Genomic DNA, 23,412 nt, shown 5'->3' on the forward strand with positions numbered 1-23,412 from the left:
GCCATGGCTCACGGGCCCAGCCGCTCCGTGGCATGTGGGATCTTCCTGGACCGGGGCACGAACCCGTGTCCCCTGCATTGGCAGGAGGACTCTTAACCGCTGCGCCACCAGGGAAGCCCAGTAGTATTATATTAATAATCTCTAAAATGTAGGTCATTACTGAATAATCAGGGATTAGATATATATCCATCCAGTAATTCTTTCCTTTCATTATTTCAGTAGGTTATTGCTGTTTATTTTCATTAATAACATCTTGATTGTACCTGAAACTAGCTTTAAAATTAATTTTTTTTGTTTTGTTTTGTTTTTTGTTGTTTTTTGCGGTACGCGGGCCTCTCACTGCTGCGGCCTCTCCCGCTGCGGAGCACAGGCTCCAGACGCGCAGGCCCAGCAGCCACGGCCCACGGGCCCAGCTCCTCCGCGGCATGTGGGATCCTCCCGGACCGGGGCACGAACCCGCGTCCCCTGCATCGGCAGGCGGACTCTCAACCACTGCGCCACCAGGGAAGCCCTAAAATTAATTTTTAAATAAATTGAAATTATTTATAACCACTTCAAGGAGAAAACTGGATTAAAGTCTTATTCTAACTTTGCTATTCTTGAGATTTTTCTCCACCGTTTTACTCTTTTACCTAGGTGATTCTTGATTCTTTCCCTCCTACCATGTTCTGCTACTACCTGGCTAGAACCATAGGACAAGGAAATGTATGTAAAACCAATTCTTTGTCAGCAGAGTAGTTCTCTAGTTCTGCTTTGAATAGGGGCGGGGGAGCAAGGAATTGAAATATTTGACTTGTTCTAAATCTGAGTATCACCACCATGTAGAGTCTTAAATTTTTTCCTAGTGTGGTGAGGTGACCTAAGAGGGAACATAATTATATTAGAACAAGCTTAAGGTGTTGTATGATGGGATGGTTTTTAAAAGCTTCAGTTGGAAGCAGTAATATTTTTACTTATATTAATTGCCCATTTTTCAAAGCCATGTAAATTTTTCTTGCTATTTTCTCTTTAAAGTGTCAAAATTCTTTCTTTATCCTAAATTTCTGAGGTCAATTTTTGTTTCATTTCAAAATATCACCTACCCATTCCCAAAATTTGACAGAGATACATTTAGAAAATAACACTCTATTAAATTCACATTTGTCTTTTGTAAGTTTTTCTTTAAACAGTAAGTAATTAGAGATGCATGTATAAAACCTACTCTTTAACTCTGTTCTTTTTTTTTTAATAGCTCATTTATTTTATTCAACAAATATTTATTGAATGCCTAGTATGTGCCAGTCACTGTGCTGGGCACTAGGGTATAAAATAGTTGTGGTCTCTATTCTCATGGAGTGATTTAGTCTAACCAGACACATTCTGATCAAGTGTCTGTAGGAATATTTGTTAGAAAGGAGGAGGTGGGGAGCTACAAGGTACTATGAAATTATATGTGGCAACACATCTTTTTCTAGTTCAGGGGGTTTAGGGAAGACCTTATTCAGAAATGAATGTTTCAGATGAGACGTGGACAGTGCGAAAGTGTTGGTTCACAAGGGTGGGACCATAAGGTTACAAATTTATATTATATGATTTTTCATGTTTAACTAATGTATTTTCATGTTTTAACTGTGAAAAGTAATGGAAGGTTAATTTTCTTTTACGTTTATTTTTATGCAGGCAACAAGAATGGGTGAATCAGCAAAGGGAAGATATTGAAAGGCAAAGGAAACTTCTAGCCAAACGCAAACCTCCCACAGCTAATAATTCTCAGGCACCCTCTACCAATTCTGAACCAAAACAAAGGAAAAACAAAGCAGTCAATGGAGCAGAAAATGATCCCTTTGTTAGACCAAATTTACCACAACTGTAAGCCTGCATTTTTAATTTTCCTTTTTTTAAATTGTTGCCAGTGAGCATGAATGTTAGTAATGGATGTTATTTTTAAGTAAGTAGTAAAAATCACTATGGCCAGGAAGGAAGGCAGTATTGAAAAAATTTACTTCTAAAATAATAATAAGCCCCCAATCTGAATTCTACCTATGTGGAGATTTACTAATCCTCTTTTAAAATGAAGACTTAGGTAGCTAAGAAGAGGCTGGAATCCACTTTTTCTTCCATGTCTGAATGATAGAGTTAGTTATCAGTATTGATTATTCCAATTGAACATTCCTATTAGTGTTCCTTTTTCTGAGAGAACATTAAGTAATCTCAACCTATGAAAGCAGTTCATTCAGAGGTTATAGGTATTGTTTTTCCCCTTTCTGCTTCTCTTTGTTTTCTAGGTTTTCTGCTTTAATGATGAATTACTTTTCATAATTCAAAAGTCAAAGACATTTAAAAATAATTGTTATGTGTTTATCATAGGAAATTCAGAAAATATGAAAGAACATAATGAAACAGTACAGACCTTGATCCCGTCCCACAGAAAACAGCATTGTTAGAATTTCAGTATATAGATGCAACCTGATTTATATAATTTTTCTGTTCTATAAGACCTTATATAAGTTTATGTGAGTAGAAAACACATACACACACCCTCCGTTTTATATTTAATATGTTTCTCCTTTGTTGAGAAATAATGTTTCATCTGTGCTTTGAAGCCCATCCCCTGCTATATCAGGGACCTCTTCTATTGATACCTCCTTTATTTTACATCTTCAGCCTTTTGCTCTCTACTGGTTCCTTCCTTTCGGAAAACAAAACAAAACAAAACAATTCTCCCTCAGTTTAAATCCCTCCAGTCTCCATATTCTGTCATCTTTATAACTAGGTTTCCTTGAAAGACTTGCCTGTGCTTGCAGTCTCTTCTGCCTCACTTTCCAAATCACTCCTTTCTTAACTGAAATTGTTCGTTTAAAGATTATCTCCTTGATGCTAAATACCATAGACATTTGAGTCTTTAACTTGGCAGCATTGGATATTGTTGACTTTTTCCCAAAAGGCTCTTTCTTGCCTTCGTTTTTGAAATAAACTGTTCTCCTAACTTTCATTTTTACTCATCTGGCTACATCTTCTCAGTCTCTTCTTCGGACATCATTTACCTTACCAATTTGTAAAATGTAGGATTTTAAGAATCTGTCCTAGGCCATCTTACTTCTTACTCTATGTATTCTCCTTGAGTATTAGCTACTCCTAGGGTTTCAGTTAGCATGTATATCCTGCTGACATCCAGACTTCTGTCTCCAGCCCACGTTTCTCTCTTGAGTATCATCAAATGTTTGTATCTCAATCTTGAATGTCATATCCTTGCTTAGTTGATATTGGTACTTAAATGCCTCACGAGAGCCTTTAATGCAGCCTGTTCAAAACTGTATTTACTAAACACACAAAATAAAAACTGTGTTTATCGTTCCCATTTCAGTCCCCCCGACACCCCCTTTTTCTCTCTTTTTTCTCTCCACACAGACACCACACACACACACACACACACACACACACACACGCACACACACGCACACCCCTTGCCACCTCCCGTGTTTTTTCAATTAGTACATGGTACCACCATCCTCACAGTTCCACATGCCAGAATTCTGGTTGTCACTCATAGCTTTTTGATCAAGATTCCATTTATTTTTCTTAATCCATTTTAATTTTATTTTCCATTAATAAACAGGTGATGATAATCTTATATTTTGAAGTCTAAAACGTACTTCCTTAAGCCTTTCCTAATTTTTGGAGGGGTTGTTGTAAGTTGGAATTAAATCCTTTGGCTCTTGATATTAAAAAGCGACAACAAACAATTTACTTTTCATAAATTAGTAAATTTGTTGCTTTAAACAGGGTAGATGGGTAGATGAGCAATTATACAGGAGAAAGTGTGTGTTAGCTTAACTCCATCCCTGTAGATATCCAATCTTCTAGAGCTCAAATGCGTCCCCTGCCGCCTCTTACTTGGGTTCTCTCTCTCCACCCCTACCCACCCCATCACCTTTCAGGTTTGGTGTAGGCCTTGAATCCATTTTCAACTTGTCAGAATCTCTTTTTCCAAAATAAAAATATGGTCCTTTTTCTTCCTTGTAAACCTAACATAGCTCTCCATTGCTTGAGTGATATCATCCAAAAAGCACTTCTGACTTGGCAGCTTCTGACCTCTCTAGCCTCATCTTTTGGCATTGACCAGTGCCTCCCACTCACCACTTAGTTTGTTTGTTCTGGGTTTTTTTACAACAGGTTTTTATTAGCTATCTATTTTAGACACATTAGTGTATATATGTACACCACCAAGTTTTAAACTCGAACCCATTGTCTTAATCTCTGCTCATCTTTAAAATCCCATGCTAGATATTTCCTCCTCTTGAGAGCTTTTCCTTGATCCTTGAAGGATAGGAGTTAATTATCACTTTGAGGTATTGCCATAGTGCCCTCTGTGTATTCAGTCACAGCATCATCATTCACTCAGTTAATGACACTAGAAACATCTTAGATGTTTGCCTTTCCCTTGTTCTCTGTGTCTATTTCCATAACATTTTTGTATCTGTCAGTTTTTATTACCACTATCTTACTATAGGACCGCATCTCTCTTTGTTTTTTAAAACTTAAATTACTGTTTGTTACATATCTCATCATGTCATTTTCATGTTTAACCTCCTTCACTGGCCTTCAAGATAAAATTCACTCTCATGAAAACCCTTTATAGGCCTTCTTTTTTCTCTCATTCTCCAATGTCTGCCCTATGCATCCTATATTAAACTCAGGTCTCTATCTAAATGGACTATACTTTCTTGTTTCTGTGCTTTTGTACATCTTGTTCCTTGCCTTTCTTTACCTGTCTCATTTTCCATTTATCATTAAAGTCTTGCCTCCAGTGCCAATTCCAATAGGAAATCCTCTTTGACCTTTTTTCTTCCCAGTTTCTTTCCCATTTCCCCTCAAGTTAGGTGCCTTTTGTACATGCCTGTCAATATTGTAACATTTATCTCACTATTTCATCTCTATACTCCCTATATCTAGTCCAGTTCCTGGCATATGGAAAGTGGTCAGTAAATACTAAATTACAGTACATAAGCATTTGGTTGAATTTCACTTTCTCCTTATCAGAAGGCCATTTTGTCTAGTTTGCCACAGGTGTTTTGCTTCCGACTTGTCTTCTAGGGTGCTAACAGCCCTAACTATTGTTTATTAGTCGTAGACTTGTCTCATTGCCATCCCATTTTATTACATATGTTGACTTCAAACTTACACTGCTGTCTGTTCCTGGAGTGCCAAATGAAGTAATACTACATGGCAGTTAGATTGCATCCTTATACAAATATAGATTTAAATAGGGAAAAAAGCCACAGAAGCATTTTGATTCATATATTTGATTTTAGCAGCCATACTTTGCAACTGTCTTCTGAAAAATTCTTTTGAATCCCTGTTTGTGCAGAACATCTAGCATAGTTATTAGAATAGAGATCATGAATTTCCCATTATTTTTCTATCAAGAAATTAATATAGAAAATAAAGTCACTATTACGTAGTGGTTAGCATTTTAAGCTCTGTAGTCAGACAGATATGGAATCCAGCCCTGACTCTTCCAGGTTGTTTTTTGGTAAGCTGTTTTACTTCTTAGAGCCTCCATTTCCTTGTGAAAGTACCTACATCATAATGTTGAAAGGATGATATGAGGTGATGCTTTTAAAATACTTGCATGGTTCCTGGCTCTTAACTAATTTTTAACTACCAGCAAGATTCAGTCAAGTTTTTTAGGTAGTAATTTCTCATTTTAGTCACAGAGACTTACTATTCAGAGTAAATAATTTGCACACCTAGTATTAGCTGTGGATAATGTCTGAGTGATCCTTGCTTGAATTGTATATTATTAATACATGTTAATCAAGATTTTGACTTCATGTTAAATATGTTTTAAATTGTTTTGATTTTATCTGTATATTTTGTGTTTCACAGAGGATGATTGCAAAGTAAACAATAATATTTTACCTTATATTTTATATGAGTGAAGTTTTAGAGGTCACTCTTTTCTCATTTAAAGCTTAAATTTTAACTCAAGATTATATTTTATATAGCATGAAGTTGTTATTTGATTGCTTGTTTCTGGTAATTAACATAACTGACATTTTTTAAGTAATAAGATGTATTTTCAGAGCAGTTTTAGTTTACAATGAAATTGAGCAGAAAGTATGGTTTCCACATACCTGCTGTCCCCACACGTGTACAACCTCTCCTGCGATCAACATATCCTGCACTAGAGTGTTACACGTGTTACCATTGATGACCCTACGTTGACACAGCATTGACACCCAAAGTGTAGTGTGCATTGGGATTTACTTTTGGTGTTGTATATTCTCTGGGTTTTTACAAATGTGTAATTGATGTTTTAAAAATCCTGTCTGGGGCTTCCCTGGTGGCGCAGTGGTTGAGAGTCCGCCTGCCGATGCAGGGGATACGGGTTTGTGCCCTGGTCCGGGAAGATCCCACGTGCCACGGAGCGGCTGGGCCCGTGAGCCATGGCCGCTGAGCCTGCGCGTCCGGAGCCTGTGCTCCGCAACGGGAGAGGCCACAACAGTGAGAGGCCCGCGTACCACAAAAAAAAAAAAAAAAAAAAAAATCCTGTCTGAAAAAATCTTTCATTGGTGAATTTAATCCATTTTAATTTCATGTATTTACTTATTTATTAGGGCTTAAATCTCATCTTTCTTCTCATGCTTTCTATTTATCCTGCCTAGTCTCTGTCCTTTGTTCCTTTTTTCTTACCTTTTCTTGGATTGCTTAGTTTTTGTTTCTTTTTCTGTATTAGAAGTATGTTGTGTTTATATACATACATAAATATACACACACACCCCTACCTAAAGACATTGTCTTGTATAGTCAGTGTTCATCTAAACTTTACCTATGTATTTATCACTGTTTTGTTCTTCATTTATCCTACATCTCTAATTTTACCTCGAGTAAGATCTTTTTGCCTAAGAATACCCTTTAGAAATTTTCTTTTAATGTGGGTCTGTTGGTAGTGATGTCTTTCAGTTTTTGTTGGTCTGAAAATAACTATTTTGCCTTCATTCTTGAAATATTTTTACTAGTTTTATTTATTTATTTATTTAAAAAATTCATTTATTTTGGCTGCACCGGGTCTTAGTTGGGGCATGCAGGATCTTTAGTTGCAGCATGGGGACTCTTAGTTGCGACATGCAGACTCTCAGCTGTGGCATGCGAACTCAAGTTGCGGCATGCATGCAGGATCTAGTTCCCTGACCAGGGATTGAACCTGGGCCCCCTACATTGGGAGTGCAGAGTCTTACCAACTGGACCACCAGGGAAGTACCTTTACTGGTTTTAGAATTTTAGGTTGGTAGTTATTTGAAGATATTATTTTACTGTCTTCTGACTTAAATTATTACTGTTGACAAGTCAGCTGACTCTGTAGAAAGACAATCTTGAATGGAGCAAAAGCAATGTTTAGAGATTAGATAACTGAGCATATTTTAAAACAGATGAGCAAGATCAGTCTATAGATTCATGAAGGCCAGAGAATTCCAAGTAGGATGAATATAAAGAAATACTCACATGATAATGTGACACATGATAATGAAATTTCAGAAAATCAAGGCAAAGAGAAATTCTCAAAAGCAGCCAAAGGGGGAAAAAATATATTAGAAATAAAAGTTAAGAAAGAAAACATTCTAGGCAAATACCAACTGACAGAAAGCTGTATTTTATCAGACACAGTAAGTAAAATTTAAAGCAAAAAATATTACAGGAAATAAGGTGATTGTTTCATAACTATAAAAGTTTAAAATCACTAGGAACATACAATAATTCTAAATTTGTGTGCATAGTAACATACCCTCAAGACAAATAAAAAATTGACAGTACTTTTAGGAGATATGGACAGATCCACAGATTATAATGGGAGATTTCAACACACACATGTCTTAGTAATAGAACAAGTAGATAAAACAGAACGTATAGTGTGGGTATAGAAAAATTCAGTGGGATTGACAGACTTGACCTAATGAACATGTAGCCTCCTAACATTTGCAAAATGTATCTTCTTTTTAAATGTGGACTTTTATAAAAATTGACCATGTTGGGTCATAAAGCAGGCCTCAGCAAATTTCAAAGGATTGAAAGAGTTTATGTAAGACTGACATTGTTTCTTCCTTAAATGTTCGGTAGAACTCATGGGTGAAACTTAAAGGATTGGAATCAGGTGGAATATGTTCTCTGACCATGGTGGAATTAAACTAGAAATCAGAAACAAAAAAGATAGTGCAAAAGTCTCAATGGAAATGAGAAGATATTTTTAGATGAATGATAGTGAAAGTGCTACATAGCAAAAATTTGTGAGATAAATCTGAAACAATATCTAGAGGGAAATTTATGGCCTTATATATGTATATAGGAAAAGAAGACTAAAACTTTATAAACTGAACATCTATTTCAGTAAGTTAGAAGATGAGCAGAATTAACCACAGAAGGAGAAGAAAGAAAAGAGCAGAAATTTTGATACAGGAAACAAACATACAATATAGAGAATCAGCCAATCCAAAAAGGGTGTGTGGGCTTTTTTTGTGGGTGAGGGGGACTAATAAAATTGGAAACAATTTATAAATGACTTAAATTTAAAATTTTTGTGAAATGGATAAATTTCTAGAAGGATACAACTTAACAAAATTGACACTAGAAGAAACAAATAGTTCTGTAACTGTTAAAGAAATCTAACCTGTAATTAAAATCTTTGATCATAGAAAACTCCAGGTATAGAGGACTTCATCTATGAATTCTACCAACCATTTAAGGAAGAAATAGTGCTAATCTTTTAAAAACTTTTGAAGAGCAGCTAAGGCAGAAACACTTACAACTTATTTTATGTAGGCCAGCACAGTCTTCTCAAAATTCAAGAAAGACTGTACAAGGAAGGAAAGTTATAGTCTAATATCGCTTATAAAAGTAAATGCAGGACTTCCCTGGTGGTGCAGTGGTTAAGAATCCACCTGCCAGTGCAGGGGACACGGATTCGATCCCTGGTCGGGGAAGATCCCACATGCTGTGGAGCAACTAAGCTCGTGCACCACAACTACTGAGCCTCTGCTCTAGAGGCCACGAGCCACAACTACTGAGCCCGTGAGCCACAACTGCTGAAGCCCATGTGCCTAGAGCCTTTGCTCCGCCACAAGAGAAGCCACTGCAGTGAGGAGCCCGTGCACCACAACGGAGAGTAGCCCCCACTCGTTGCAACTGGAGAAAGCCCGCACACAGCAGCAAAGACCCAATGCAGCCAAAAATAAATAAATTTTAAAGTAAATAAAATGTTTAAAGTAAATTCAAAAATATTAAATAAAATATTAGCAACCCAACAGATAATATATAAAAATGATGATTTATCAAGACCAAGTTTGATTTATTTCAGGTATGCTAGGTTGGTTTAATATAAGAAAAATTAATGTAATTTTCTACATAAAGAAAAAGATTATATGATCATCTTAATAGATGCCAAAATATATAAAATTCAGCATTGATTTGTCTTTAAACTCTTAGCAAACAGTAGAAGATAACTTCTTTAATCTACAGTATACATTGGCTTTTCTTTTTGCTTGCATGTCTACATGCTGTGCTTCTGGGTCACCATGCCCCTGGGTGCCCTCTTTCTTCCTCCTGGCTTCTTTTCTGCTGCTCCTGTTTAACCAGGCTCAGATGTTACCTCTTCTGTGCCTTCTCCCAGCTTCCTTCAGATAAAAATTTTTTTTCTTTACACTGTGTACTCATAGCTGTATTATCCATCATAGTCACCTTATTTTAAGGTCAGCTAATTAGCAATATTAATCCCATTGAATCCTTGGCCTTTAAACATATTCACAAGTCCCGAGGATTAGGATGTGGCATTTTTGGAAAGTCATTATTCTACCTACACAATCTGCCCTCTGACCCAAGATGCACATCTTTCCCACGTGCAAAATCCATTTATCCTATCTGCAAAATCTCAACCTCATTACAGCCTTCATTCCACATCTAAAAATCTTATCTAAATCTCATTAATTTAAACATTCTAAATCTCATTATCTAAATCAGTTATGAGTGAGACTCTGTGTATAATCCATGCTGAGAACAATTCCTCTTAATCTGTGAACCTCAAGAAACAAGTTATCTCTTCCCAAAATACAGTGATGGGGACAGGCATAGGTTAATAGAGACATTTTCCGTTCAAACAGAAAAATATTAAAGGTGTCACTGATCCCAAGCAGTTTCGAAATCCATCCAGGCAAACTCTGGTTTCAAGGTAATAATTTTTCTGTAGCATGTGGCTCTGCAAGTTTCTGTCCTCTGAGTGTTTTTCATGAAGGTTAGCATGTATTTGTTGCTGAGTAGCTTTTTCAGCCAGTTTCTAAGTTGTAGAGTTTTGAGTGTTTGACAGCCTTTCATTTTGTACTCTCTGTCCCTTAAAATCCAAGCTGGTAGTGTTTCTGCTGGTATAAAGTTCCCAAGAATCTTGTGGATCTTTCATGTGTGACACAAGGATTCACTCCATTAGACAAGAGGATCCTCCATGATTCTTTTCTAGATAATTTCATCGCTATTTTTGGCTTTTGCGGAGAAGGCTAAGAGGATCTATGAGTCACCCACTTCATCTTTTTAAAGACTGTTTATGTGATGAATATTCTGACTTCTCTGGAGTATTAGCAAAAGGTTGTCCAGCTACATCCTTCTTTTTAAGAGCAGCTTTGACCATGAGTCTCAATTTTGGTGTATTTTGTACTCTGAATAAGATGAGAATTTCTTAAAACATTAAATCCTGGGGGGTTTTTTGGTTGAACATTTCTTCCGTTTGATTTATACCTCTCTCTTCTTACATTTTAATATAAACAGTGAGAAGAAACCAGTCCACACCTTCAACACTCTATTTGGAAATTTCCTAAGTTCATTTCTTACATGTTTGGCTTTCTGCATAACTATAGGATACAGTTTTGCTAAGCTTTCTTTCATAATAACAAGGATTCCTCCAGTTTTCAGAACATGTTTCTCATTTCCTTCTGAGTCCTCACCAGTGGCACCTCTACTATCTACTGACGGTCCATTCATGACAATTTAGGCAGAGCACAGGCTCCGGACGCACAGGCTCAGCGGCCATGGCTCACGGGCCCAGCCGCTCAGCGGCATGTGGGATCCTCCTGGACCGGGGCACGAACCCGTGTCCCCCGCATCGGCAGGCGGACTCTCAACCACTGCACCACCCGGGAAGCCCTAAGTTATTTTTAAATCATGCTCCTCAAAATTCTCCTAGCCTCTTGACCACTGCCCAATTCCAAAGCCACTTCCATATTTTTAGGTGTTTATTATCGGAACATCCCATTTCCAGGTACCAAGATCTGTAGTAGTTTCCTACTGCTGCTGTAACAAATTACCACAAATTCACTGAGTTCAAACGACACTAATTTATTATCTTACAGTTTTGGAGGTCACAAATGCAAAATGGGTCTCCCTGGGCTAAAGTCAGGGTGTTGTCAGGGCTGTGTTACTCTAGAAGAGAACACATTTTCTTGCTGTTTCCAGCTTCTAGAGGCCCTGCCCATATTGCTTGGCCCATGATCCCCTTCCATCTGCATGCCAGCAGTAGCAAGTCAAGTCTTTCTCATGTTAATGTCGCTGTGATTCTGAGATGTCTGCCTTTCTCTCTGCACTTAAGGCCTCTTGTAATTACGTCCCCAAAGGGTAATCCAGAATAAATCCGTATTTCATTTATTTAAAGATTTTTTTGATGTGGACCATTTTTAGTCTTTATTGAATTTGTTACAATGTTGCTTCTGTTTTATGTTTTGGCTTTTTGGCCACGAGGCATGTGGGATCTTAGCTCCCCAACCAGGGATTGAACCCGCACCTCCTGCATTGGAAGGTGAAGTCTTAACCACTGGACCACCAGGGAAGTCCCTAAATCCCTATTTTAAAGTCAGCTAATTAGCAACTTTAATTCCACCTGCTACTTTAATTCTCCTTTGTTGTGTAACTTAGCATACTCACATGTCCAAGGATTAGAATGTGGACATCTTTATGGGGCCATTACTCTACACACCACACTGGGACTTGGTGTAAGTCGTTAGTTCTCAATTCAGTTTTTATTCTATTGTGAACATTGGGCTTTTCAGAGGCAGACTAGTTTCATCCTTCCCATACACCCCTGTTTCTTTTCCCCAGTGATACTTAAAAAAAAAAAAAAAAATTTGAGGTGAAATTTGCATAACATACAAGTAGCCACTTAAAAGCATATACAGGGACTTCCCTGGTGGCACAGTGGTTAAGAATCCGCCTGCCAATACAGGGGACCTGGGTTCAAGCCCTAGTCTGGGAAGATCCCACATGCCGCAGAGCAGCTAAGCCTGTGCGCCAGAAATATTGAGCCTGCACTGTAGAGCCTGCATGCCACAACTACGGTGTCCGTGTGCCCTAGAGCCTGTGCTCTGCAACAAGAGAAGCCGCCGCAATGAGAAACCCGTGCACCGCAATGAAGAGTAACCCTGCTTGCCGAAACTAGAGAAAGCCCGCACACAGCAACAAAGACCCAACACAGCCAAAAAATAAATAAATAAATTTTTTTTTAAAAAAAAAAAGCACATACAGTTCAGTGGCATTTAGTGCGTTTACAATGTTATGCAACCACAACCTCCCTTTAGTTTCAAAACATTTTTTTCACCCAGAACACCTAATGCGCATTAATTAATCACTCCCCATGCCTCCCTCCCTACATCCTCCTGGTAACAAATTATCTGCTTTCTCTGTTTGTTTTCTCTATGTCTGTTTGCCTCTTCTGGATACTTCATTAAAAAGAATCATACAGTATGTGTCTATCCTTATGGTAGTACCACACTCTTTTGATGAATATAACTTTTTTTTTTTTTTTTTTGGCGGTACACGGGCCGCTCTGGATGCGCAGGCTCAGCGGCCATGGCTCACGGGCCTAGCCATTCCACGGCATGTGTGATCTTCCCGGACCGGGACACGAACCCCTGTCCCCTATCGGCAGGCGGACACTCAACCATTGTGCCACCAGGGAAGCCCTGATGAATATAACTTTGTTTTAATTTTTGAAATAGGAAGTGTAAGTCCTCTAACTTTTTCTTTTTCAATATTGTTTAGTCTGTTTGAGCACCCTTGCATTTCCATATGAATTTAAGAATCAGCTTTCCCATTTTAGTAAAATGGGTGATGTGTATTTTGATCAGGATTACATTGGGTCTGTGGATCACTCTGGGGAAGGATTGCCCTCTTGACAATAGTAAGTCTTCTAATTCATGAACACAGAAGTCCTTTCATTTAATTAGTATGCTTTCATTTCTTTAGCAGTATTTTGTAGTTCTTAGTGTGCAAGTCACTTCCTGAGTTTAATTTATTCCTACGTATTTTATTCTTTTGGATTCTATTATAAATTGAATTGTATTCTTAATATCTTTTTTAGATTGTTCAATTGCTGGTGTATACAAACATATCTGATTTTTTTAATAATTTTATTTATTTATTTATTGGGCTGCATTGGGTCTTCGTTGCTGCGCGCGGGCTTTCTCTAGTTGCGGTGAGCGGAGGGTACTCTCTGTTTCAGTGCGCAGGCTTCTCATTGTGGTGGCTTCTTTTGTTGCGGAGTACGGGCTCTAGGCATGCAGGCTTCAGTAGTTGTGGCACGCGGGCTCAGTAGTTGTGGCTTGGGGGCTCTAGAGCACAGGCTCAGTAGTTGTGGCAAACGGGCTTAGTTGCTCTGCGGCATGTGGGATCTTCCCAGACGAGAGATCGAACCTGTGTCCCCTGCATTGGCAGGTGGATTCTTAACCACTGCACCACCAGGGAAGTCCCTAGGTTATTTTTTAGATATCCATGATCACAAAATGGTAAGAGTCACTGCCCAAGAAAGTCAGAAGTATTTAATATTTAATAGTATTTAGACAGTATTTAAATGGACAGTATTTAATACTGTCTATGAAATCTGCTTATTGATGCTTTAAAACCAAGCAGAGAGAAATTAATATATATATACATTTTTTTTTTGCTGTTTATTTGAAGTTTTATAGTAGTAGTAATCAAAATGCAGTAAGGAAATAGCAAAGTTCTGCTGCTGCTGCTGCTGAAAGTTAGAGATCGAATGTGTCCCCTGCATTGGCAGGTGGATTCTTAACCACTGCACCACCAGGGAAGTCCCTAGGTTATTTTTTAGATATCCATGATCACAAAATGGTAAGAGTCACTGCCCAAGAAAGTCAGAAGTATTTAATATTTAATAGTATTTAGACAGTATTTAAATGGACAGTATTTAATACTGTCTATGAAATCTGCTTATTGATGCTTTAAAACCAAGCAGAGAGAAATTAATATATATATACATTTTTTTTTTGCTGTTTATTTGAAGTTTTATAGTAGTAGTAATCAAAATGCAGTAAGGAAATAGCAAAGTTCTGCTGCTGCTGCTGCTGAAAGTTACCGTTAACCCGTAGTGAGAATTGTATGTTTCATACTAGGATTAGACCTATAAAATAATGCTCTGAGGTCAAAGCTTTTGAACTCAGTGAAGTATTAGTGTGCATTTGCTTTAGCTATAGGGATGTGGACTATTTATATTTGAACCACAGCACAAACATATTAACAACTGGAGCTAAATGCTAGTAAATAGCAAATATGCATTACATTATATACTACAAGATTAACCAAACAGTATTCAACAAACTAAGTCATCATGGAGTTAATTGACATTGATTTATTATTAACTCAGAAGAAAAGTAGCTATTGAAAACTACTACCAACTCAAGACAGCAAAATATCTTCCCTCCAAATTGCAGAAATTCCCAGCCATCTGTGTGTGTCATAGCTGTACAGTTTTGCATGATAGCCAAACTTCTTAGTAGAATACAGTATCAAAAATTTTAGGAAACTATATTAGTCATATGAATTTTAATTTATGAATACTAAATTAAGCTATACTTTAACTCAGTAAAAACCAAAGTATAGAATTATATTTTATTCCTATATAGAAACAAACAGAATATTTACATATTTTTAAAAAATTAGTTCTGAGCCCATCCTATGTTCTACCAGTGGGCCTAAAACCATATTTTAAGAATAGGAAGTTATGATATTCTTATACAGGTGATTTCCATTGGTGGCATATATGCCAGTCCAGAAGCTATTTGCCAAAATTCCTATGGCTTTACTTTACTGGGCTAGTTGAGATATTATCGATTTTAGTTTCCAAACCTCATTTTTAAAAAATATCACCTTACCCCCTTCTTCTTTCATTCCATCTGCATGAATGTTTCACATTCACAATGCAACATTTAGTTCTCTGAATTTAAGCAGCCGCTGCAACTATACAGCTATATTCAGTATAATAAAATCTAGTGATTGTGTTAACCTAAGACTGGGTAGAGAGATTTAATTTTAAATGTTTACTTCTTCATTCTTAAGATATTTCTAATGGAATGCTAACTGAATTTCTTGGAGGTTTTTTATTGTTTCATTTGAATACCCTTTCTTGAGAATTAGTAAATTTAATTAGCATCTAGCTAAAGGGAAATAGCGTTTATACTGAATGTTGCTGAGGGACCTGCACCAAGCGTAAATAAGTTATACTTGGGTTAGGAGCTTAACCAAATACACCCAGAACACATAAGTAAACAAACAAGGGCTTGAATGTGATAGATAAAAGCAATTTTTTCAATATTGGTGTATGAAATGGAAGTTGTTTTGTTGTTGAGTGTTTTTTTTCCTCTTCCTTTCACTTTAATGATACAGAATCATTTTTGCTTAGGAAATGTTATAATATGTATATGTCTTGTTATGGTTCTACATACATTAAACTACAGTTGAACCCTGAACAACATGAGGGTTGGGGCTCCACCCCTCCCACAGTTGAAAATTGAGCGCATAACTTTACAGCTGGCCTCTGTGTCTGCAGTTCCGCATCCACAGATTCAGCCAGCTACAGATCACGTAGTAGTGTAATATGTATTTATTTTTAAAAATCTTAATAAAGTGGACCTGCATGGTTCAAACCCTTGTTGTTCAAGGGTTAGCTGCAATTATTTTTCAAATTTATTTAGGAATATTTGAAATTAAGAATAAAACAACCATAAAGTACTTTCAAGTCTTATGTCTGTTTATATTTATTAATAATTTGATGGTTTGACTATAGTTTTAGCATCCCTATATCTCACTTATTCACTAGCACATGGAAGCAGAGAAGGGAAAAATGTCTTAGTTTCTTTCTTTTTTTAAACCAGCGCCCAAATTGGACTGATTCCCTTTGTAGTGATTTCCCAGCACTCTTAAAGTGAAATGAAATTCTTTGCTTGGCCTAAAAATCCATACAGAAGCTGCCCCCCTGCTTTACGTCTTTTGCTGACAACATCTTTGACTATGTTCTGATACTTGCATTTTTTCCTCTCCTCATATATCAACCTGTTTCCATCTTAGTGTCTTTGTACTTGCTTTTACTTATGTCTAGAACATACTCCCCTAGGTCCTTTTTGATATTTAGATCAAGATTACCTCCCTAAAACTCTGTGCAAGTTAGTGTAATACAGTCATTATCACACCACCCTTTCTAATTTTCTTCATAACGCTTACTGTTATTTGGGATTATTTTATTTCTGGACTAAATTGTTTCTCTTCTGCTTTCTTACCCCCACTATCGAGTGTAAGTTCAAACCAGAGTGTAAGGAGAAACTGTCTTTTTCATTGTATCCTTAAGATCTAAATTCTAGAATATCACTTGATTCGTGGTACTCATTAAAAAGTTGTTGAATTTATGAATCAGTCAATTGTTCCATCTGTAAGTATTAGATGTATTCTGAAGAATACCTTCAATAATATGTATTCTGAGGAATACTTTTGGCTTATGTATTTGGGGCTGAAAGTTGTCAACATTTTAGTATTTCCATTTGATTAATTTTATCTTATTTTTTGTTGGTTGTTAATAAGAAATAATAAGTGTTAATCTTAATATCTAGAATTACAATTCCATTTTGACAGGTTGACTTTGGCAGAATATCATGAACAGGAAGAAATTTTCAAACTTAGACTAGGACATCTCAAAAAGGTATGTGAAACATATGCTGGATTTTTAGTTTACCAGAGGTTGTGGAAAGTTGTGTTATAAGTTTCTTATTGAAGAAGTCAAAACTTAAGAGAGAAAGCACCTAAATTAAAAACTTGGGACCAAAAAAGAGGGGCATTAAAGTTGCATTTTTATGTTGAATATATTAAAATAAGATTCCTTTACCTTGTGGCAACTTACAGACATTTGAGATGCTGATGATACCATGTCCCTGTAATGGAGGAATGATTCCTGGCCAGACCTCCAGGTTCTTACAGTGACTCTGTTAGATGCTATCTTTTTGTTAAAAAATGCTTCATTTTTAAGATGAAATGTAAGATTCCATATTGTTTGTGTCCATTTCATAATAAATTGAAATAAGTATAAATTAATAACAAACATGTTTCTTTGGCTTAACTTTGAAGATATTGAATGCTCAATTAAATGTTTCAATTGAAATATGTACATTGGCAAATTTAGAAGAACCTGATCATAAGTAATAATATGAAGTGATATAATTTAGGAAAACATTGTTCTATGTTATTAGTAAATTTTTATAATGTGTAGCTTTGTACTTGTTTGTAAACTCTGAAATTGTAATCAGTTCATTGTTTTTTAGTTCAAACCACTTAAATAATAGAGTAGATTTTCCCCCTCAAAATGAAGTTACCGACAGATATAAAATTCTTTGCCTTTGATCCAATTTTTTAATTCTGCTTTCTGCTTGTCACATTACTTAACGTTTTTTTAATAGGCTGAATAATAGCTAAACCTGAGTTAGTGAACTAATTGAAGATAGTATCTATGAAGTCATCTCCCTGGGGTAGGGTAAGGTAGGTCAGAGAAGCCCATTCTTGCAGCAGCTACCATATCTCACTATAGATGTTTTTGTTTTTGGAATGTTATCACCATGCTTCAGATTCCTGCCATTTAACTACAGGGAAAAGAAAAAAATTATATTTTGTGTACATATGTATGTGTGTATATGTATATACACACATATATATATATATATATATGTAATTTGTGTTAGTGTTCTTTACTATGTCATATCTGTCTATTCCCCTGCTCAGAAAAGTTTCAACTTAAACTAATTGAACAGTAAATTCTAAAATGATTTATTCTGCTCTGTTTTGTTTTTGTATTCTATTGTAATTATTGACATTTCTCTTGCTCTTCAGTATAAGTAGGCAACTTCAGTCTGTTTTGTATCCGATGGAGTTGTAATGGGACTACAGAGGGAAGAGGGGATTTTGTAGTTCATAATTAGTACAAGTATTTGTCTGCCCACCTAAGCTATTTTGATAATAAATTCATAGAGACCTGTGTTTGATGTCCCATATAAAGATTTATCGATTATTTTCTAACCAGCCTCTCATGGTAATGGGATACTAAAGAATATAATTAACTGGAGGGTTATTATTTTCACATATAATAGTAAATTTCAAGTTACTCTTTCTAATGATGAGATTTTACATGTTTTATTTTATGAAAACTTATAAAATCTGAAATTGTAAAGCAGTTAAATTAGGAATCAGCTATTTGTATTACAAAAACACTTAAAAGGATTCAGAGGAGGGTTTGTTTTTATTTTTGGTTGGTGGGTGGTTGGTTGATTTTAAAGCTTTCCTGGTACATTGAAAATATTTCATTTCTCTGAAACACTTCTATTTTGTAAGTGAGGTACATATACTTAAATGTCTAGATATTATATAAACAGTTGTAAGCTGTTGTAGATTGCTACACCTTTTCTTCTGACCTCCATATTATCTTCTTTCCCAGTGTTTGACTTCTCCATTTTTTGTATTTACTCATTCTTTCTAATAATTGTCCCCTCCATAATCTTTTTCCTATTTTATTTTTTTTCAGCTTTTATCAAATTTACTGAGCAGTTTTACATTTCTAACTTTTTCTTCTTCTTAACCAATTTACAACATTACTTTTCTTTGATCTCCATCATGGAATATTTTGGGAGAGTGGATGAAATAATGCTGAAATATACTATCATGTCTTGAATTCTCATTTTCTTCTGAAAGACTATTTTGGGTGAGGAGAATGAATGCATTATGAAGAAAGTGGCTAGTGGTACACACAGAGAACAAAATTGAGTAAGTAGTGTCACCTTAGAGTGCAAATAAATAGCAGTTGTCTGCTTACCACTAGGTATTAATTTTTGAGTAGTCATACAATTTAAAAATAATAATCATTCAGTTACATGTGTTAAAAATAAGTTATTTGGCATTCTAAAGCACAGTTGGAAAGTAGGGCATTAAAAATAGGTCATTTTGTTTTCTAAAACACAGGTAGATTGGACACTTTTAACACATAGAGAGCAAGCTTGAGTTAAAAGATGTTATCACCTCTATCTTAAGCCAACATGAACTATGCCCTGACATGTAACTGTATAGCTTCTGCCATAGGCTGGATCTGATCTGTATTTGGTGTCCATGTAACCTGCATAGGAATTAATCATGTGACCTACATCAGCTTAGGGTTTAGATGTGGAGCCCAGCATACTCCTGCATTAGCAAAGGTGACTCTTAGTCTCCCTTTAATAAAAACTATTGAAGTTAAATGGAATTATTAAATTTGTTGACACCAAAGGAAAAAAATGTCCATCATTGACAAAACCCATACCATTTGGACATAGGAGACTAGAAGGCCTATTTACTTTTTCCTGAGATAAATAATTTATGATGTGCATTGTGTTTCATAAAGATAATCATAATAATTGAATAGAGAAGCTGAAATATGAGAAAGTATATTTACCATTGAATAAATCATAAAATTCAGTTCATATTCTATACTATTCTGTAGGGTTAGAAACATAATAAATCCAAATCCAATGAATCTGTTAGTGTGATAGAGTAACAAATGAGAGTTGAGCAGTAAGTCCATGGCTAAAATAAATACATATTTCTGGTAACCACCAAATAGTAAATGTAAACTTACTTAAGAGCTTATTTTCTTTTGAAATTAGGAAAGTTATTATGCAGCATCATCTTTTTTTAATATAGCAAGGATTATTTAATATTTATTGTTTTAGTTATTAATCAGTTTGTGAAATTATTGCTCACTCATTCACCAAAATTCACTTTATTTCCACACTGCCTAAATCAGGCATGATTCAAATTCCCATTTCAGGAGAATTACATAATATTACATTTTATTCACTTTGAAGTTTTAACCATTCTAAAGTGAACATTAATGTTAAATTTGAATGCCAAGATCTTCTCTGTTTGCTTTGTCTAAATTAATACAGCTAGTAACAGGCAAAGCGAAACTTGAACCTTTTCTCACTCCTATTTCTTTTTTTTTTCTCGTATTTCAGTGTCAGTACCCTTATGCTTTATTCCTACAGTTCTCTAGTTGTAGATAAATAGCAAATTGATCCTTTTGTATTCAGAAGAATTAACTCACTTGTAGCTTTCTCTGCATGTTTCTTAGAGTAGTGTGAATGTTTGCTCTTTTTTTTTTCCCCAGAAACATGCTGTTTCATTTTCATTGCAGATAAAGGAGAGCAGTTAAGTTTTTCACACACACATACTTTCTTTCTCTTATATATTACTTTCCTTGGGTATCCTGTTAGTGACTGTTGTATCAACTAGAATATTTCTTTATTATTAGCTGCTTCATTGTTTTTCATTCTAAGTTTATTTTTAAAGGTCAACAGGGAAAGCACTTTTTTTTGGTTAAAATGTGTGAATACACTGTAGTATAATTTTACCTTTTATAGAGCTAAAGATTTAATTGAATAGAACAGAAAAGAACTATATAGTAAAGTATATGGAGACTGTACAAATTATTCCTAAAACTTATTTAAAAATAACTTTTTTCCTACTAGTAATTATGCACAAACTTCCTTAATTATCACTCATTAAAAGCTTGTAGTTGCAATGGGAATAATTTCCTGTCTTCAAAAAGTTGTTCCTTTGAGGCAGAGCAACTAAATCCCATTTAAAATCCCATTGCACCTGTGCCACATGTGGAATCTCTGGATTTAAGGAAACTAATAAACCACATACCAGTTACTTTTTATGGTTGATCCTGTTTTGATACCAGTCTTTGATACATTCTAGTTATGGGAAAGTCATTTATCTTTGTGATTTGAGGAGTTCTGCTAGGTTATTGTTTGTATAGTTCAGATCTTTATTCTGGAATTGAAGAAAACTACGTGGATGTGCTTTCCAAGAATTGTTACTAAACTAACACAAAAACTTTTAAAAAAATCCCTGAAAACCATTTTCCTTGTAATAGATTATCTCCGTAGTCATATTATCATTTAAAAGATACAAGTTACCAATCATAATATGCCAAAATAAAGAGGAAGTAAGATTTTTGAAAGTTATTAGGACCAATAACTATGTCATGCCACCGCTGTTATTCAAGTTTGTGATGTGAACAACATGTGGAGGTGTTGCTCCGTATTTTCTAGTCTTCGAATTTTTTTGTCTTCTGGATTTTAAATATTTGATTAGTTGGAGAGAATGCATATAGAAGATTTGACCTCTCAATATGGAATATTAGATAGTATTGTAGGGGTTGGCTTTAATGTATGTGTTTTGGGGTGTGTGTGTGTGTGTGTGAGAGAGAGAGAGAGAAGCCCTGAATATAAGTGTCAGAAATTTTTATTGGAAAAACATAACCAATTTGTAATTGAAACAGGATTAGTCAAGAACCATCAGCACCAACACAAGTGTATCTTTGCAGACCAAAGGAATCAGCTAAACAATTACAGTCATCTCAATCTCTACTAAAACAAAAATCGCATCCAACATGCCACCTGACACCATTTCTTTCTCTCTCTCTCCTTTGCTCCTTGCGATGTGGCATTCATCTCTCCTTGTGCCTCCGTTCTGAAGAGATAACAGTATAGCAACAACTCTGCCACTGAAATCCTGTTCTCTGACCGATTTTGGCACCTGCAAAGAGAAACAACCAGTAACAGGCAGCCGCAGCATCAGTATTAATCTTCCATGATGAAATCTTTACAGGTCAAGAACAAGCACACAGCTCTTTTCTCACTCCTTCACAGTGGACCATGCAACTAGTTGAAATGGAAGACAATGGATTGTCTGCAAGCCTTTTGAACAGTGGAGGATACAGGGCATTGGTTTTAGGTGAATTAACCCCCAAATATTCTTGAAGTTTGATATCTCCTTTGGTCTTTCTTTCTAGAATACCACTGTCATCTGATTTATCACATCCTTAGTATGACCACAAAGAATAAGTTTGCATATGTGGCATCTCGTCACTTTAGTTTCAAATAAAAGTATGAAAATAATTCATGCTAGAGGGCTTCATCTCTAAAACTGTGTGTGCACCTTTATATTCAAGAAATTTTTCTCTCAGAGCCAACCACATTGTACATGATGTTTCTCTAGAACACAACACAAGGTGCTACTCGTGTAGGAAGTAGTTTTCAGTGGAAACCTAGTGAAAATGCATATTGTACTAGAAGAAGTCACCATTAAGCCCATGAAGAATATTATGAGGTTCCTGACTTCTTGGCATGTGTGGGCAAGAAAAGTGCCAAGAAGAGTGTTGGAATTCTAAACTTGACATTTCGTGCTTAATACTGCTTCCATTTAAAAATGAGTACTATTTATGAAAGCTGCCTGTGCTGAGAGAACATGGAACTAGCTAGATAGGAAAGCTCCCAGTGTATACTCTACTTCCTACTCTCATTGTAAACCTACAAACATATTCCTGGCTTTTTCCCCACCATTTATAATTATACATCTTTACTTGGTAGTAGATGATTGTTCACTTACCAAAGTGAAAATTTAGCAGTAAAATGTGTTTTACTTCTGTAGTGTTTGCTATTAATCCAGTTGTTATATAGGCAATGGAATTTTTTTAATTTTGGAAAGAATCTTAGAAGTCAAGTTAACCATTGGTTAGAGCAGGGTTTAATTTATTCAGGTTTGTAAGTTCAGTGTAGAGATCACTGTTTCACAAAAAAGAGAGAACAATTGCTTGGCCACTGGTCGAGAACTGTAACTCCACGCCGTTTATATGCATATGTACAGAGAGAGTCTAGAAGATTAGGTTCTTCTCATTATTGTGTAGGAAGTTAAGTCTTTTCATACTTAAAAAAAATATGGAATCCACCAAAGTTCTGAAAAAAGGTTAAAAGGAGGCAGAAAGCTGGAGGAAAGTATAGTAGTAAGGCATTGTACCTGTATGTGCTAAGCCTTGGTGTCAGCACCTTGGCTAGTGTTTTTAACATCAAGGAATTTCATCCCCCGAATACAGTAGCTGTGATTTCTTTTTCAGGAAGTGTACTAAATATTTAAAGTTTGCCAGAGAGTTGAACTGTTACATATATTTGCTGCTGAGAAGATAGGATTGGGTTTGTTTAAACAGAATGGGGGAACTGACAGAATTAAAACCTGTCCATTTTAACACTTATTCCCATTTAA

At 35.8% G+C, this 23,412-nt stretch overlaps 1 protein-coding gene and 1 non-coding gene across 2 annotated transcripts in view; one reads left to right on the plus strand and one right to left on the minus strand.

The window, feature by feature from the left end:
- The window catches only part of TLK1 (tousled like kinase 1), a 151,880-nt gene that overhangs the window by 103,513 nt on the left and 24,955 nt on the right, over window positions 1-23,412 (plus strand). The window contains exons 11-12 of the mRNA XM_007446344.1: window positions 1,660-1,848; window positions 16,924-16,990. Coding sequence (XP_007446406.1) covers window positions 1,660-1,848; window positions 16,924-16,990 — 256 coding nt within the window. The remainder of the gene's footprint in view (window positions 1-1,659; window positions 1,849-16,923; window positions 16,991-23,412) is intronic.
- On the minus strand, window positions 7,166-7,238 carry TRNAG-CCC (transfer RNA glycine (anticodon CCC)). The gene has a single exon. It is a non-coding gene; the product is annotated as a tRNA-Gly (tRNA).

This window comes from Lipotes vexillifer, unplaced genomic scaffold (genome assembly GCF_000442215.2).
Source record: "Lipotes vexillifer unplaced genomic scaffold, Lipotes_vexillifer_v1.1 scaffold2000, whole genome shotgun sequence".
In the NCBI taxonomy this organism is placed as follows: Eukaryota; Metazoa; Chordata; class Mammalia; order Artiodactyla; family Lipotidae; genus Lipotes; species Lipotes vexillifer.